We start from the raw sequence: 19,026 nt of genomic DNA, 5'->3' as shown, positions 1-19,026 counted from the left end.
TCATGAAACAAGTAAATACATGGGCTGTGTTAAGAGAAACTAAGAGTAAGAATAGGTGCATGTATACTTGTATTTAAACCAATGGTAGGAGTATAGTAAATAAATTTAATGAATTTCAGGTGCTGGTCAAGACATCAAAGGCGGATATTATTGGGATATCAGAGACATGGTGTCACACAGATATAAGGACTTCAGAATTGGAATTTAGGGAGTACAGTGTGTACAGAAAGGATAGAAGGGTAAGAGTGGGGTTATACTGTTAGTTAAGGAACACAAATTCTAAGCAAGTGCATCCAGTCAACATATATGGACAGTGCAATGTTGAGTCAGTCTGGTGGGACATAAGCACTGGGAAAGAAAAAAATGTGGGTAGGAGTTCGCTATAGGCCTAATGACTCGATGGGTAAAATGAACATTTATAAGAGCAATAGAATGGGCCAATAAATCAGAATGTCTTATAATGGGGGATTTTAATTTTCCAGATATTGACTGGAACTTGTTGTTGGTCACTTGTACACTAGCAAGGCTTTTGTGGATTTATTGGAAGATTGTTTTCTACAGAAGCATGTTCGAAAGGCAATCAGAGGGAGTAATTAATCATGCATTAAGAATATATTAGCATTAGCATTAGTAGAGGCATTTGATGCAAGAAAGCAAGCTTATGCAGCATCAGCCAAAAAAAAAAAAAAAAAAGTAACATAAATAAATAAAAATAACCACTTCCACTTCACCCCTCTGTTCGTTCGAAATACCTGTCCAGCTGAGCCTTAAACTTATTTAGGCTATCAACTTCCACGACAAGGGATGGAAGTCTGTTCCACCCACCAACCACCCGCTGGCTAAAGGCAAATTTCCGCACATCTATCCTACATCTGTCTTTCCTCAATTTGAATTTATGCCCTCTCAGGTGATTTTTCTGAGCTAGAGGAAGAATCCCATCAGCATTGAGCATGCTCAAACCATTCAAGGCTTTGTACACCTCTATCAGATCACCCCGCTGTTGCCTAGTTTCCAGACACTGTAATTTGCAAAACTTAAGCCTTTCTTCGTAAGAGAACCCCTTTGTCCCATTCACCAATCTAGTTGCCCTTCTCTGTACTCGTTCCAGCAGCTCTACATCCTTCCTGAAATGAGGCCTCCAGGCCTGTATACAGTACTCTAGGTGTGGCCTGACCATTGCCTTATACAAGGGAATAATCACCTCCTTATCCCTGCTAGAAAAATTCCTATATATCATTGACAATACACCATGAGCTACTCTTGCAGCTCGTCTGCACTGCTCAGAGAACTTCATATCTGCCTGCACCACCACCCCCAGGTCCCTTTCATTCTCTACCACTGTCAGTGTAGTACCACAGAGTTGATACGTTGCTCTGGGGTTGCTGTTTCCCATATGTAGTACTTTACATTTGTCAATGTTAAACTTCATTTGCCACCTCGAAGCCCATCTGCTCAACCTTTCCAAATCCTGTTGCAGCAGCATAGTGTCAGTAGTGTCCTTGACAACCCTGCCAACCTTCGTATCGTCTGCAAACTTGGACATTAAGCCTGATATACCATCATCAATATCATTTATAAATACAGAAAACAATAAAGGCCCCAATACTGAACCCTGAGGGACTCCACTAATAAGATTATTCATGCATTAAGAATTTACAGATAAAGGAACCACTAGGTGGCAGTGATCACAGTGTACAGATGTGAGATTTACTTATAGCTTAACTACCATCAGGGGTAAAGGGAAGGGTTTTTGCTTTCCTAAGGTGGCTCAGTGGTCTCAGACAGTTTTTAAATTCTACACTGGTGTTCAAAGAAAGTGCATCACCCCTTAAAATTGTAATTGTCATCCGAGTAACGTAAGTATATAGCAATATTTCTTACAGATTGCATCAGATAAGATTGACACACGTAGGTGATGACGTAATATTGCATCGGCTGTTACTTTCAGCTATATATGAGCATGCTCTGCAAGAGTTGCAGTCATTCCTTGCTTGTCAAAATGGCGAGTTACGTGCAGTTGATGCCACGAAGAAAGAATGCTATTTTTGCTTTAAGTGAGGAAGGATGTTCTTCCCGTCATAATGCTTATAGAGTGTCTTGTAATCAGTCGACAGTGAGCAGATGTCTTTCCACACTCAAGAATGCTGGTTCTGCTGATAGGAAAAAAGGAGCCGGATGCAAACCAGTCTCTACGCCAAAACAGGTCTGCGTTTTGAAGCACTTATGCCTTATAAACCATAAAGCTTGCTCGTCTGAGCTGAAAAGAGAATGGGAAGAACATACAGGAGTGATAGTAAGTTCAGTAACAGTCAGAAGACGCCTCTTCAAAAATGGACTTGTAGCACGTCATCCTAATAAGAAGCCCCTCCTCACCAAAAAATGAAAAAGGCCCAATTAATTTGATGTAAGGAGCATGTCAAATGGACCCCCAAGCAGTGAAAGTCAGTTATTTTCTCGAATGAGAAGAAATTCAACCTGCATGGCTCTGATGGGAGACAAACGATTTTTCATAGACATTATGAAGAATACCATCCAGACTGTATGGTGTCTACAGTGAAATTCCCTCCCAGACAAATGATATGGGGGGTGCATTTCGTATTGCAGAGTAGGTCACCTGCAGTTTATAAAAGGTTCCGTAAATGCCAATGGATACCTGGCTATATTGGAATGCAAATTGCTGCCAACCATTAGAAATCATTTCATCCTGCCGAGTAACTGTATCTTTCGGGATGACTCTGCTACTTGTCATCAGGTGAAAAGTGTAAGTAGGCACCTCTGTAATTACTTTAGCTTCATTTCAGCATTAGAGGTTCAACAGTAATGTGTTTACATTTGTTACAGGTGAAAAAATGGTTGGAAGAACAGTCCATTACAACTCTCAGCTGGCCAGAAAACAGCCCGGACCTGAATCTTATAGAGAAGTTTGGCATCGTTGAGAATCTGCAGTTGCCAGAAAGAAACCAAAGACCCTTTGTGAACTTCAGGAAGCCATAATTTGTGTTTGGAACCACGAACTTATCAGTTGATTATCTTCAAAAATTGATCTTGTCAATGCCTTGACAGTGTGCTGCTGTCATCAGATCCAGGGGCAGTTCAACTAAATATTAGTTTGCACCTGGTGAACTTTTTGTTTTGTTTTCCATTTAAAATGATAAACTGAAGCATATTGAGGGCTTCTAATAACATTTCAGCCATAATTGTCATGTTTAACAAAACTCTTGTATAAAGGTTGGAAATGCTCATTTCGGAATATTTTGAGAGCACCTGTGAAATATTACTTAGCTTTGCCTTAACTATTAATAAATATGTTTTGTTTATATTTCTATTTGTGATGCTAGTCATTAATGTAACATACCATCGTGAAAACAGGTTAGAAATATAAAATTCCTATGTGATGCACTTTCTTTGAACACCTGTGTATACAATGGGATCAAATTATGTTACCAACAGCAAATTCTAAATGGGAAGCATTCAAAGAAGTAATCTTGGAAGCTCCAAGGATTTAGGTTCCAATTTAGGGCTAAACCTTGAAATACTGTTCAAGGTTTAGCCCTAAATGGATGTCAGATGAACTAATGAGACTTGTGGCAGAGAAGAAAAATGCATAGGATGCATATAAATTATCAGGTGACACAGAAGACTATGGTAGATAAGCTAGTCTGTAATCAAATTCCAAAGTAGGTTAGGCAAGTGAATGCAAATAATAAAAAATCTTTGGCATAGGATGCAAATAAAAACAGCAAAGACTTCTTTACTTATACACTGTGCTGCCAATTTATTAGATACACCTACCTAGTAGCATGTTGAGCCTCCTTCAGCCTTCAGAACAGCCCGAATTCTTCTAGGCATGGATTGAACAAAATACTGGGAATGTTGTGCAGAAATGGAGTACCATGCAGACATGAGTGTGTCATGCAGTTTCTTGAGATTCGACAGAGATATAGGCCTGCAGCGAATAGCCCCTTTCCAGCTCCACAAATGTTCAATAGGATTGAGATCTGGGGAACTGAGAGGGGGACACTGCAGCAAAGAAAAGTCATTGTAATGTTCCTGGAACCGTTTCATAGTGATTCGGGCTTTGTGCACCGGCACATTATCCTGCTGGAAGTAACCATCTGGCTGAGGATAAACTGTCAACATGAACGGATGTACTTGGTCAGCAACTATGTTTAGGTATGATGTGGCATTCAGACGTGAATCTATGGGTATCAATGGACCCAACGTCTCCCAAGAAAACATTCCCCACACCATAACACTGCCTCCCACCAACTTGCACAATAGTTGTCAGACATGACGGGTCCATGGATTCAAGTTGTTTTCGCCAAATTCTGAGCCTTCCATCAACATGATGCACCAGGAACTTCGACTCATCAGAGCAAGCAACTGTTTTCCAATCCTCAATAGTCCAGTTCTGGTGTTGCTGTGCCCACAGGAGGTGTTCTCTCTCTTGTTCTTCATTGATAACAAAGGTATGCGATGTGGCCGTCGGCTGTTGTAGCCCATTCGCGATAAAGTGAGACTAGTGGTTCGTTGCAATATTTTGTTCTGCGCACCAAGGTTGTATTCTGACGTGATGTGCGACACTGCGGCCTGACTGTTTGCCTGCGCAATTCTAACCAACCTCCTCTGACCTCTCTCATCAACAAGCGATTTTCTTCCACAGGAGTGCCGTTGAGAGGATGTTTCTGTTTGTTGCACCATTCTTGATACATCCTTGAAACTTTGGTAATTGAAAATTTCAGAAGAACTGTCGTTTCAAAGATGCTTTGTCCAGCATGTCTTGCACCTACTACCATGCCATGTTCAAAGTCTGTTAGCTCACTCCTTTTTCCCATTCTTGCTACAGTTTGTATGCTTAACTGGTACTAGAAAGTTTGTTCTGCTGCAATTATATCCAAAACTGTGGTCATGTGACTTGCAACATTTTGGTACAAACCATTTGTGGGCACAGCAGGGGTGTACCCAATAAAGTGGCAGCACATGGTACAAATCAGATTGGTCCACTTGATATCAATGGTTCGATGGTAGATAATCTTGCTCAGAAAGCTGCCAAACTGAATGAGTATTTTGCATCTACATTCATGATTACTTATTCAGGGAGGGGAAGGTCAGAAGTTTATCAAACTCTAACAGGGAGTTATATGACTTTGTAATAAATGAGAGCAAAGTGGGGGAGAAATTGTTGAAATTAAACATAAGGGCATTTGGGGTGGATGGGATCTATCCACTTATATTAAAGGAGGCAGCAAAGGAAGTAAGCAAACCCTTAGCCATAATTATGAGAGCATCATTTGACTCAGAGGTCCACAGATGGGAGATGTGACATGTATCTCCAATTCACAAAGGGGGGATCAAGGGGAGACACGAGTAATTACAGACCTTTTTCCGTTGAACAGAAGTTAAACTTCTGTTCAACGGAAAAAGAATGGAGTCACTAGTTAAAGACACACTGCAGGATCATCTAGACAAGACTGAGCATGGGTTTGTTACGGGGAAGTCTTTCCTGACTAACTTGATTCGATACTATGATGTGGTTGCAAAGGAATTGGATGCAAAAAATAATTTTGATATTATATACTTGGATTTCAGGAAAGCTTTTGAAACTGTTGTACATGGAAGACTACTATACAAATTAGCAGTATGGCATTAACAGCAAGTTGCTACAATGGATAAAAAGATGGTTGAACAGGAGAAGACAGAGACTGGTAATCAATGGACACTGCTCTTCATGGAGTAATGTTATTAGTAGTTATCCCAGGGTTTGGAATTAGACTCGTTGTTGTTTTGTATATTTATCAATTATATTGATGAAGGTCTATCAATCTTAATGTTGAAATTTGTAGATGATACAAAGGTTGGAAAGGTTGTTAATGATAGTAAAGACAGTATGCTACTGCAACAGAATCTAGAAAAGTAGGGAAGATGGGCTGAGAAGTGGGAACTGAAGTTTAACATTGACAAATGCAAAGTACTGTATATAGGTAACAGTAACCACAAAGAAATTTACCAACCATGTGGTTTCACACTAGGGAAAAGTGGAGAATAAAAGAGACCTGGTGATAATTGTAGAGTCAGATAAGTATAAGTTTTCCGAGCAGTGCAGATAGACGTCCAGAGCAAGTCATGGGATCTTGTTAATGATATACAGGAATTTTGGTAGCTGGGATAAGGAGGTGATTATCCCCTTGTATAAGGCAATGGTCAGGCCATATTTTAGGAAGGATGTAGAGTGTCTAGAATGAGTATAGAGAAGGGCAACAAGACTGGTGAGGGGAACAAAAGGATGCTCTTAGGAAGAAAGGCTTAAGTTCTGCAAACTGTTGCATCTGGAGACTAGGTACCTGCAAGGTGATCTGATTGAGGTGTGGGTCATGCTGATGGGATTCTTCCTCTTGCTCAGATTACAAACCTGAGGGGACATTAAGTGAAACTAAGGAAAACACAGTTGTCAAACAGATGTATGGAAATTTGCTGGGACAAATTTCCATCTGTCATTGTGGAAGTTGATAGCGTAAATAAATTCAAGGAAGAAGTCGACAAACTTTTGGAATGAATGGATGGGTGAAATGGGAATTTTATTTATTTATTTTTTTGGCTGATTCTGTATAAGCTTGCTTTCTTGAATCACATCCCTCTACTAATGGGAATGTTAACACAGATATAAGGAATACAGTATTGATATTTGGAGAGTACAATCTGTACAGAAACAACAGACAGGATAGGAAAGGAGGAGATGTTATGCTGTTAGTTAAGAAATGCATAAAATCTAAGACAGTGCATCCAGTTGACATTGGTGGACAGTGCAATGTGGAGACAGTTTGGTGTGAAATAAGCACTGGGAAAGCAAAAATGAAGGTAGGAGTGTGTTATAGGCCTAATGACTTTGATGAGTACAATGAACAACTATACAGAGAAACAGAGTGGACCAGTAAATCAGAATATCTTATAACTGGGGATTTTAACTTCCCAGATATTGTCTGGAACTTGTGGGTTGGTCACTCACACTTAGTAAGACTTTTGTGGATTTACTGCATGATTGTTTTCTACAACAGCATGTCTGAAACCGAATCAGGGGGAGTAATACTCTTTTTATCTGATTATCAGCAGTGATTATTTGTGCATTAAGAATTTATAGATAAAGGAACCACTAGGTGGCACTGATCACAGTATACTGATGAGGGATTTACTTAAAGATGTAATTACCAACAAGGGCAAGGGGAAGGCTTTTTTTTTCTTTTGTAAAGGTGGCTATAGTGGGACCAACTGATGATGTTATCAACAGCAAATTTTAAATGGAAACCATTCAAGGAATTAATCTTGGAAGCTACTAGGCTTTGCATACCAACTAAGAAATACTGTTCAAGGTTTAGGCCCAAATGGATGTCAGATGAACTAGACATGTGGCAGAGAAGGAAAATGTATGGGATGCATATAAATTATCAGGCAACACAGAAGTCTATGGTAGATACAAGCTAGCCTATAATCAAGTCACAAAGCAGGTTAAGGCAAGCGAATGTTCGATCATTGATGAACCTGCTGAGGTAGCTGACAAACTGAATTAGTATTTTGCATCTACATTCACACAAGGAGTTATTCAGGGAGGGGAAGGCCAGACGTTTATCAAACTCTAATTTGCTTCTTGCCCAAACGGGCATTCTGGTCTCTTGGCAAAGCTATTGGCTGCAACTTTTTCCCACCTCTATTCTCATCTCTGTTATTTGGTTTTTAGTAGAATTAGCAACTAAGGTCATATTGCTCAGGGGATATGCGGTGGTCATTCCCTGACCTTTCTGCATCCTTCATATTTGGTGGTGACGGGCTTGAACCCCAGTCTAATCAAGAAGTGTATGCTACGCACTGCTGCTCCTGGCCACCTGGCTACGGAAGCGCCATTATAATCACTGTCAAAACCTAATGGTTCTGACAGAGGGCCTGGCCTGTGGCCATGACAGGTAGGTTGCAATATAAACTGTATTTTGTATCTTATTATTATTATTATTGTTGTTGTTGCAATAAAAGATTCTCTTCTTCTCCTCTATTTGAACTCAGCTAAAGATAAAGCTGACCAGCTAGCATCCTACTTTTCTTCTAACCCATGTACTGATGATCTTGGTAAACCACCTCCTACCCTTACCAGTACACTCCAGTCAATGCCTCCTGTGGTCTTCCATGAAAGGGATGCCAGAAGAATTTTAAAGTCTTGATACCAAGAAAGCACCAGGTCCTGCTGGTATTTTTCCACTTGTTCTCAAATCCTGCATATTGCCTTTTTACACTTTCTTATTCGACTAGTGTTTACCTTTCTGCTTGGAATTTTGCTCATATCCAGCCAGTTCCTAAAAAAGGGTAACAAATCCCTTCATCCAATTATCATTCCATTGCTCTTTCTTCTTCTCTTTCCAAAGTAATGGAGAAATCTATTAACTACCAACTCCTAAACTATCTAGAAACTTTCCATCAATGATCACCAGTATGTATTCAATCAGCATCGATCCACTGATATACTGGCATATGTTACCCATCTATGGACAAATTAAATGTAGAAGTTTGGCAAAACTCAAGCAGTTGCCCTTGACATTTCAGAGGCTGTCGACCATGTCTGACATAAGGGTCTCCTAAATAAGTTTCCACCTTATGGTTTGACAACTTTTTTTTTTTTTTTGTAATTGGGTATCCAGTTTTTTCTCTGACCACTATGACTGCAAGTGACAGTAGAGAGCTGTCTTCTAACTTCTCCGCTAATGTAGGTGTTCTCCAAGGTTCAGTTCTTTCTCCTGCTCTTTATCTCTTATATATTAATGACCTTTTCCCATTGACTGGAAATCCTATCCACAGTTTTGCTGATGACAGCACATTGCATTCCACCTTCCAGTTTGAGAAACCTTGCCCTGCACAAACGGTTTCAACTTCTCGAATATCCACCACTAATTCCCTAAATGCTGATCTTCAGATAATTCTCCAGTGGGGCGAAAATAACTTAGTTTATTTCAATCCTTCTAAAATTCAGTCGTTGTTGTTTGGTTTTTATGAGCTTTAGCAACTAAGGCCATATTGCTCCAGGGATATGCGGTGGTCATACCTGACCTTTCCGCATCCTCCATATTTGGTGGCTCACGGGCTCGAATCGCGGTCTAATCAAGAAGCGTGTGCTACACACTGCTGCTTCTGCCCACCTGGCTATGGAGGCACCCCTAAAATTCAGTCCTGTCTTATAATCTTGCAAAAAGGTTTCTTCTGTTCCTTTGCTTATCTTAGATGCCACTCAGATTTCTAGACAAGATCACACATCTCTGTTAGGGATTTCCCTGATTTCTAATCTCTCTTGGCATAAGCACAGCAAAAATATTACTTTCTCTGTATCTAAAAAACTGGGTTTTCTCTTTTGCTCTCAGCATTACTTTTCCTCCAAACAGCTGCTCACTATGTACAAATTGCTAATCCACCATACCATGGAATATTGTTTCCACATCTGGGGTGGTACTCTTAACCCTCTCTCAGGCTTACAGATTCTATTCAAAAGAGAGCAGGTAGGTTAATTAATGACTCATCTCTAATAAAGTCTCTCCACTCTGTCTCAGACATTCTGCTTCTGCTGCATGCCTTTTCTGTAGATACTTTCACGGGCACTGTTTTCTTCTGAATTAGCTTCCGTAGTTCCTGCTGTCTCTTCCACACCAGTCGTCCAAACACGTCACAACTAATCAGCATCCTTGTACTATCCAACCAGGAACAGTACTATAGGTTTTAATACCTCTTGTGCTTGGGGTGTTAACAAAAAAAAAAAAAAAAAAAAAATTTACTCCATTTTAAAGCAGGTACATTGTTGATGTATTTTCAATTTAAATATTTTACAACTTTTCTTGATGTGGTGCTAGTTATTCTTTTTTACAAGATTTCTGTTATCTCTCCTCCCCTTCACACATGTTATAGAATAGGGTGCTGTTATTCATTTCCTTTAGCCTGTCCTTTTTTTTTGCATAAGAAACTTGGTGAAATTCACAGAATTTTAAAACAATATGAATTTTACTGTGTATCATTAAAAATGTTGACTAAATGGATCAAAAAGTTAAAAATAGTCACGATATTAATCATATGGAAACCATTGTTCAAAATCACAGAGGCACAGTTGCTATTATCCATGAATGGTTAAATTTCAATAAAATGTGTTTAAGTTGGCAGTTCTTCATTCCTACAGAATCACAAAGACCAGAGTGAGATTTCCTGTAATAAAATTTTGGAGAAATTCTGATAACCAAATGAATTATTCTTACAGAAAACAGTAACTGCAGATGAGACCTAGGTTCATTATTATGAAGAAAACAGCAAGGGAGAGAAAGCTTAGTCTGGAAATGTCCTGAACCACCAACACCAAGAAAAATTTCAATAACTATTTTTTAGAATTCAGCAGGACCACTAATAGATGATTTTTACAAAATAAGTGAAACAAGATATAGTGCAATAAATTTATTTTGCTATTCACTTATAATGCTGATGCTATCGAGGCAGTGTTAGGTGGGTCGTAAAACTGCTAGCTTGGGGGGAGACAAAGACCAATAGACTGACAGTAGCCACTGGCAGAGGTGAAAGAGATTCTTGCACTGCTTCTATTAGAATGAGCAGAAGCCTGAAAAACAAGATGCATGATATTTCAGAGACTGCTGGAAGCCATTGCGGTACAAGTAAACACATGGGTTGTGTTAGGGTAGCTAAGAACAGAAACAGGTGCAGGTATACTTGCGTGTACACCAATGCTAGGAGTTTAGTAAATAAATTTGATGAATTTGAGGTATTGCTCAAAACATCAAAGGCAGATATTGTTGGGATATCAGAGACGTGGTGTCACACAGATATAAGGGATGCAGAACTGGAATTTGGGGAGTACAACGTCTACAGAAAGGAGAGACAGGATAGGAAGGGGGGGGGGTTATGCTATTAGTTAAGAAACACATAAAAACCAAGGAAGTGAAGCCAGTCGACATCGCTGGACAGTGCAGTGTTGAGTCAGTTTGGTGTGACATAAGCATTGGGAGATCAAAATTGAGAGTAGGAGTGTGCTATAGGCCTAATGACTCTGATGAGTATAATAAGAAACTGTACAGGGAAATAGAGTGGGCCAGTAAATCAGAGAGTCTTATAATGGGAGATTTTAATTTCCCAGATATTGACTGGAATTTAGGGGCTGGTCACTCACACACTAGCAGGGCTTTTGTGGATTTATTGGATGATTGTTTTCTACATCAGCGTGTTCGGGAGGCAACTAGAGGGAGTAATACTCTTGATTTGATTATCAGCAGTGATTCTTCATGCATTAATAATCTGCAGATAAATGAACCACTAGGTGGCAGTGATCACAATGTGCTGAAGTGGGATTTACTCAAAGAGGTAACTACCATTAGGGGTAAAGGGAAGGGTTATTGCTTCCGTAAATGCGACTACGATGGACTGAGACAGTATTTAAATTCTATACAGTGGGACCAACTGATGATGTTACCAACAGCAAATTCAAAATGGGAAGCATTCAAAGAACTTATCTTGGAAGCTACTAGGCTTTACATACCAACTAAGAAATATTGTCCAAGGTTTAGGCCAAAATGGATGTCAGATGAACTAATGAGGCATATGGCAGAGAAGAAGAAAAAAGCATGGGATACTTACAAATTAACACATGACACAGAAGCCTATGATAGATCCAAGTTGATATGCAACCAAGTTACAAAGGAGGTTAGGCAGGCGAAGGCAGATTACGAGAAATCCTTGGCAAGGGATGCAAAGAAAAACAGCAAAGAGTTCTTTACTTATGTAAACTCTAGAAGGAAGGGGATGAATCAGATTGGTCCACTTGATATTGATGGGTCAACTGTTGATGATCCTGCTCAGGTAGCTAACAAACTAAATGAATATTTTGCATCGATATTCACACACGAGGAGTTATTCAGCGAGGGGAATGCCAGAGGTGTATTCAACTCTAGCAGTAAGCTACAGAATCTTGAAATAACTGGGAGTAAAGTGGAGGAGAAATTGTTGAAGATAAACACAAGAAAGGCACCCGTGGTGGATGGGATCTATCCAGTTATATTAAAGGAGTTAGCAAAGGAAGTAAGCAAACCCTTAGCCATAATTATGAGAGCTTCCTTGGACTCAGGGGAGGTACCCATAGACTGGAAATGTGCAAATGTGACCCCAATTCACAAAGGAGGATCAAAGGCTGACACGAGTAATTATAGACCTGTGAGCTTAACTTCTGTTCCAGGAAAATTAATGGAGGCACTGGTTAAAGAAGCACTGCAGGATCATTTAGACAAGACTTCAGTTATAGCTCGGACATAGCATGGTTTTGTTAAGGGGAAGTCTTGCCTGACCAATCTGACTGGATACTATGATGCAGTCACAAAAGAACTGGATGCAGGAAATAGCTTTGATATTATATACTTCGATCTTAGAAAGGCTTTTGATACTGTGGCACATGGAAAACTGCTACACAAATTGGAGCAGTGTGACATTGGAGGCAAATTGCTGCTATGGATAAAGGGGTGGTTGAGGGGGAGAAGACAGAGAGTGGTAATCAATGGACGCTGCTCATCGTGGACTAATGTTATTAGCGGAGTCCCTCAGGGCTCAGTGTTGGGTCCATTATTGTTTTCTGTATTTATAAATGATATTGATGATGGTATATCAAGCTTAATGTCCAAGTTTGCAGACGATACAAAGATTGGCAGGGTTGTCAAGGACACTACTGACACTATGCTGCTGCAACAGGATCTGGAAAGGTTGAGCAGATGGGCTGAGAGGTGGCAAATGAAGTTTAACATTGACAAATGTAAAGTACTACATATGGGAAACATATCAATACCCCAGAGCAACATATCAACTCTGTGGTACTACACTGACAGTGGTAGAGAATGAAAGGAACTTGGGGGTGGTTGTGCAGACAGATATGAAGTTTTCTGAGCAGTGCAGATGGGCTGCAAGAGTAGCTCATGGAGTATTGTCAATGATATACAGGAATTTTTCCAGCAGGGATAAGGAGGTCATTATTCCCTTGTATAAGGCAATGGTCAGGCCACACCTAGACTAAAGGTCTGGAGACCTCATTTCAAGAAGGATGTAGAGCTGCTGGAACGAGTACAGAGAAGGGCAACAAGATTAGTGAATGGAACAAAGGTGTGCTCTTACGAAGAAAAGCTTAAGTTTTGCAAATTACAGTGTCTGGAGACTGACTAGGCACCAGCGAGGTGATCTGATAGAGGTGTATAAAGCCTTGAATGGTTTGAGCATGCTCAATGCTGATGGGATTCTTCCTCTAGCTCAGAATAATCACCTGAGAGGGCATAAATTCAAATTGAGGAAAGACAGATGTAGGATAGACGTGCGGAAATTTGCCTTTAGCCAGCGGGTGGTTGGTTGGTGGAACAGACTTCCATCCCTTGTCGTGGAGGTTGATAGTCTAAATAAGTTTAAGGCTCAGCTGGACAGGTATTTTGAACAAACAGAGGGGTGAAGTGGAAGTGGGTTTTTTTTTTTTTTTTTTCCTTTGGCTGATGCTGCATAAGCTTGCTTTCTTGCATCATATGCCTCTACTAATGCTAATGCTAATTTATAAATTATAAATAAATTTATTCATAATTTGTAAATCAACATTATTTAAAATCTGCCATTCAAAGAAAAAGGAAATGAAACCTTTCAAAATGAGTTCTGCAACTTCCAGACAACACAAAATCAAAACAATACTTCAAAATACAAAATACAGAAAAAATGCAATTAAATTAACAAATTGCATTTTTCTTATCTTTTAACTTTGTGTTTGGTTATCAAATTAATAATATAATTTTGAAGTTAATTTACAGTTTCGTTGTTTAATTGAGTTAGTACATGTTGCATTGCACTTGTGCATTATGTTTTGGTATGTCAATTTCACAATCAACATGTAATTCACATTGTCTTCTAGTTTGGAGTTGCTTCCTAATTATTGGAATAACCATAATTAAAACATTTTCTGTTTGTCATGTCTGTCTTGATCAGTCACACATAGGGGCACTGATAGTTCCTTTGCTGTTAGCAAGTCATAACAGAAAGGTAAGTGTCTTAGGAAATTCAACAAGGCTGATGACTTTAAAAAAGTGGTCACTGCAGATCCCCAAAATATTCTTTAAGTTTTTCTTCTTTAACAGGTGTCTGCATTTGCCTCCTCAGTTAAGCAGAGTTGGGAGAGTTTCCTAAGTTTCTTCTGGCAGCAGTTGGACCAAACGTTAAGCAGAAGAATACTGCTGTTTGCTTCCCTGGGCGAATGTGAGTTTCTGTTTAATTATTCCTGAAATTTTCTAATTCTTATTTTTACTTGGTAGTTTTGTTTTTAATACTCGACTGTATTCAGGTGCAATTAGCACACTTTTGAAGCATTACTGGCTGCAATTTGCAACTATCCTTTCAACATGGTAAAATAGTGTTCAATTTTATAAAACATTTTTGCATAATATGTATGTTCATAAAAAAATATAACAATCATGTTTTAAAACATACATCGATTTCATTTTTTGAAATGGTCCAAATATAACTTACCGACTTAGATCTGCACTTCCCTTAGTTGCCCTTGCAACAATATTTGTGAACCCAATACCATAGGTAATCAGCTTGTAATCATCCATTGCTGTCATTGGCTCAGGGATCAATCCAGCAAGAAATAAACATTTCCCTATTAACAAAAAAAAAAAAAAAAGAACCATACACACTAGACATTATGGCATTAAATTATGAAATTTTTCTTAACATTATGGAATTGTACCACTAAGAAAAGTAAATAAAATATATAAGTTGATTCCGGTTATTTGGGACACATCGGGACTAGTGCATTTTGGCCCGATTAAGCGGCTGCCCCAGTTATCCGAATTTTCACGTAAAAATACAATGGACCCCCGCTTTACAATTAGTTCACTGTACAATCAAATCACATTACGATGGAGTCACCATAGTACCATTCACTATACGATGTGCAGTAAGCACTGGTCATTGTGATCACATTTGTGAACTGAATTTTAATTCTATTAAACTGCGATTCTAATTAGCGAAAATAGGAGGAATATTATCCACAGGCTATAAAAGTAAAGATATATTAAGCACAAATTTATCCTTTATTACCTTAACAATTAAAAAAATTATATGATACGTGAAAATCGGAAGAATATACGTGTTATTTATTTATTTATTTATTTTTTTTTTTAGGAGCATTAGCAACTAAGGCCATATTGCTCCGGGAATATGCGGTGGTCATTCCCCGACCTTTCCGTATCCTCCATATTTGGTGGTGACGGGCTCGAACCCCAGTCTAATCAAGAAGCATGTGTTACGCACTGCTGCTCCTTCCCACCTGGTTACAGAGGCGCCAGAATATACGTGATAATCAGACTAATTAATACATACTGTAATATGTACATACTAACTGCGCGCCTCCGTAGCCAGGTGGGAAGGAGCAGCAGTGCGTAGCACATGCTTCTTGATTAGACCGGGGTTCGAGCCCGTCACCACCAAATACGGAGGATGTGGAAAGGTCGGGGAATGACCACCGCATATTCCCGGAGCAATATGGCCTTAGTTGCTAATGCTCCTAAAAACCAAATAACAAACAAACAAACATACTAACTAGTTGACATTTCTGTTCGCTGACATTTGTGGGTGGGGGTTAAAATTTAAAACAGTAAAAAGATAAGCAATCAATAACAAAGAACACGGCACACACAAACTGCAAGTAACACGATACATGCAAGTGAGAACGGAGTAACAAGTTACAAAGCTTTAAAAATAGAAATGAAGAGAAGATTCTGAAAATTATTTTTTTTTATATGATTGAAGATTCCATGGAAGTGTAAACACATTTCACCATAATAACCCACAGAATTGCAGATGTCCGTATTATCGCAAATTCAATAAGATCGAATTTACTATCCGTTTATGATATATTGCACTAACAGAAAAGCCCAATAAACAGGTGCCTGCTAATTGTTTTATGGTTGTGACCTCCAGAAATCCGAATGAATGGCTGGAAACAATCATAGGGTAATCTCCAGTAATCTCTGTAATCTTCAGTGCTGCAGTCTCATGCCCCGATTAAATAGCATGTTGTCCCAATTAAGCGAAGTAAACCCTGGCTATTTTCTCAATTGGGATCTGTTTTTTAAGATTTGCCCAAAATAAATGGCTGCCTCAATTAACCGGTGGCCCAAGTAACCAGAATCCATTGTACTTCGCAATTAAGCTTATTGGCATACACAGTACTTAGTATTAATAATGATTCAAGGAAGTGAACTTTTTCTGCATCAGCCAAAAACAAATAAATAACAATAAAAATTAAAATTAAAGAGAATATTCAAGCTGTTCCCATTCCCACAAAGTAATCATTCAATTCTACTTTATATTTAGTCAGACTCGCTGCCTCCACCAAACTGGGAGGCAATTTTTTCTAACATTCAACGAACTGCTGCCTACAGACAAGCTTCACAAAACAATCGAATCTTCTGTTATTCCCTGTGAATTTATATTTGTACCCCTCCATTCTTATCTCTCCTATGAAGGAGAATAGTCCTTCCACAAACTTTGCAGTCCACACCTTCTAAGCTATTCTTCATATGGCCATCATTTAGCACTCTCACCATTCTGGTTGCCTTTCTCTGAACTCTCTCCAGAAGTTCTGTCTTTTTTTTTTTTTTTTTTTTTTTTTTTTTTTTTGATGTGGCCTTCAGACCTGAATACAATATTCCAAATGCAGTAAGAGATCACCACCCCATAAAGAGGATGAACAATGTCAGTCTCCAGGGATCACGTCAACTCACTGCAAAGACAATTTGCCGTACGACAGTTCTGTGTATGACAATTCGCTGTGTGCGAAATTCAGTGCATGACAGATTAGTGTACAAGACAATTTAGTGAATGACGTTTCACTCTCTGTATGCAACAATTCGGTTTACGACAGTTTGGTGAATTCTTTGGGAGAATTCAGTGTATGGCAAAGCAAGACAGAAAATGCAAACTTTTTAAACTTTTAACAATGACACGCTATAAATCATGAATTTAGTGATTGCGATACAGTTCTTGATATTTTATATTCTTGATGGAGAGTACTACCCACCTTCGTTTTTTAATGCACATTCTAATTCTTTAGGAGTTCCTATTAAAAAAGTGCCACGGACAGATTAAAGACTGGGATACAAGTGAACCTTGTCTGCACTTTACTTTCACTTCTGTAAGTTGTGTTTTTCAGGAAATACACATGGGGGGAAATCTTTTTTCAAGTAGCTAGGATTGGCTGGTTGCAATTTGAGAACAAGGAAGTAAGGAACAAGGAATTTATTAACTAGAAGAAAGGGAAAAAAAAATTAAGATTAACAGTCTCTCTTCTTTTAGTCTACCAAAGCCCATGCTGTTCTAGCAGTATGGTTCCTGTGCCCACAATTTTTTTTTATCTTCCCAATCCTCAACCAATTCATGCTTCTGGAAAAGCATAGGATTCAACTGAGTAGATATTTACAAAAAATAATATCTAATCTTATCTGGATTAAAGGTGTTACAATATGGACAGAGTCGTACTGAAATAGACACATACTCTCTTTCCAACCTTCCTATGAGAAGGATCAGCATGAATTCTATTATGCAAAAAATGGATAAGAAATACAGTCAGGTATGCTACAACGAACAGTTTTTATCAATAAAATCAATGAACACAGATGCTACAACGAATGCAGAGGAATACTATCGGCCGATGTAGCACAGGCGTGTGCATGATGTTGATTAGAGCGCTTCCTGCTCTAATTTCCTGCTTTGATTAGAGCATCAGTTATCATCTTTGTTATCATTCATAAGGTTCAGTTATCTGCTTATTTGCCCTTTAGCAGTGAAAATATTTTTTTAAAATTATTCTGCTATATAATTTTAGCCATGAGCTGGCAAAATAGAGTGAGAAAGCTAATTAACTTAGAGATTAAGAAAGAAATAATTTCCAAGCAAGAAAATGGAAAAAGTGTAGGAGATCTAAGTGCTGAATATGGTATGGCTAAATCAACAATCAGTACAATTTTAAAAAACAAGAAAGAATTAAAAAGTGCACAAGTCACGAAGGGAATCTCTAGGTTAAGCAGTTCAAGTTGTAATATCACGGAAAAGATGGAAACTCTTTTCCATCTTTTCTGGTTGGCTTTTTTACAGTAAAATAACTTGGACCGTATCTCTTTAAGAATCGGATGAGTGGGCGACATGGTAGTTTGAATGGCAGTGATTGCGCTTAAGGAGTCAAGTTATAATATCACGGAAAAGATGGAAACTCTTCTATTAGTGTGGATTAATGAAAAACAAATGGCAGGTGATAGTGTCAGTGAGGCGATTATTTGTGAAAAGGCCAAACAATTGTTTGAGGAACTTGGTGCTAAGGCTCCTAGTACAAGTACTGGTTCTGTGAAGGAGTTTTTTGGCACTGAGGGCTGGTTTACTGGATTTAGGAAAAGGACCTGGATTACACAGTGTTGTTGTTGTTGTATTTGGGTTTTCTGGCACAAGGGCCTCTTGGGCCATATTGTGCCTGTTCGATATTTGCTTATCAAAATTTCTCATGTTATTGTGATCATAGGCTATTATAGAGATTTATCTGTTTCAAATAAGTAAACAGTTCCTCCAAATTTGCATCATTGCCAAGAATCTGCAATAAGGTTATCGGTTCCTTCAAATGGGATAGGGAGGTAAAGGTTGATTTTCTGGTAGTTGAAAGTTGGGGACATTCAATGAGAATATGATATATTGTCAACTGCGACTGGCACAACAAACACTGAGGAGGGTTCTCTCCCATAAGCAAATACAGATGAGTTGGATGTGAGTGTCCGATGCGGAGCCTTGCTAGAATTACTTCTTGTCGCCTGCTTTTCCTGATACTAGATGTCCACAATTTTGGCTCTTTTTTTATCTGCAACAGTTTATTATTTATTTGAGCTTTCCAGAGGTCAGACCATTGCTTCCTACATGATGTTTCAATGATGGATTTGTAGTCGGTGT

At 38.8% G+C, this 19,026-nt stretch overlaps 1 protein-coding gene across 1 annotated transcript in view; it reads right to left on the bottom strand.

The window, feature by feature from the left end:
* Positions 1–19,026, bottom strand: part of Tdg (Thymine DNA glycosylase) — a 156,477-nt gene that overhangs the window by 69,862 nt on the left and 67,589 nt on the right. The window contains exon 4 of the mRNA XM_090389716.1: positions 14,557–14,689. Within this exon, the coding sequence (XP_090245842.1) occupies positions 14,557–14,689 (133 nt within the window). The remainder of the gene's footprint in view (positions 1–14,556; positions 14,690–19,026) is intronic.

Source organism: Mastigoproctus giganteus, chromosome 1 (assembly GCF_048544385.1).
Source record: "Mastigoproctus giganteus isolate SK-2022 chromosome 1, ASM4854438v1, whole genome shotgun sequence".
Classification (NCBI taxonomy): Eukaryota; Metazoa; Arthropoda; class Arachnida; order Uropygi; family Thelyphonidae; genus Mastigoproctus; species Mastigoproctus giganteus.
This window is presented reverse-complemented; position numbering and strand designations above follow the sequence as displayed.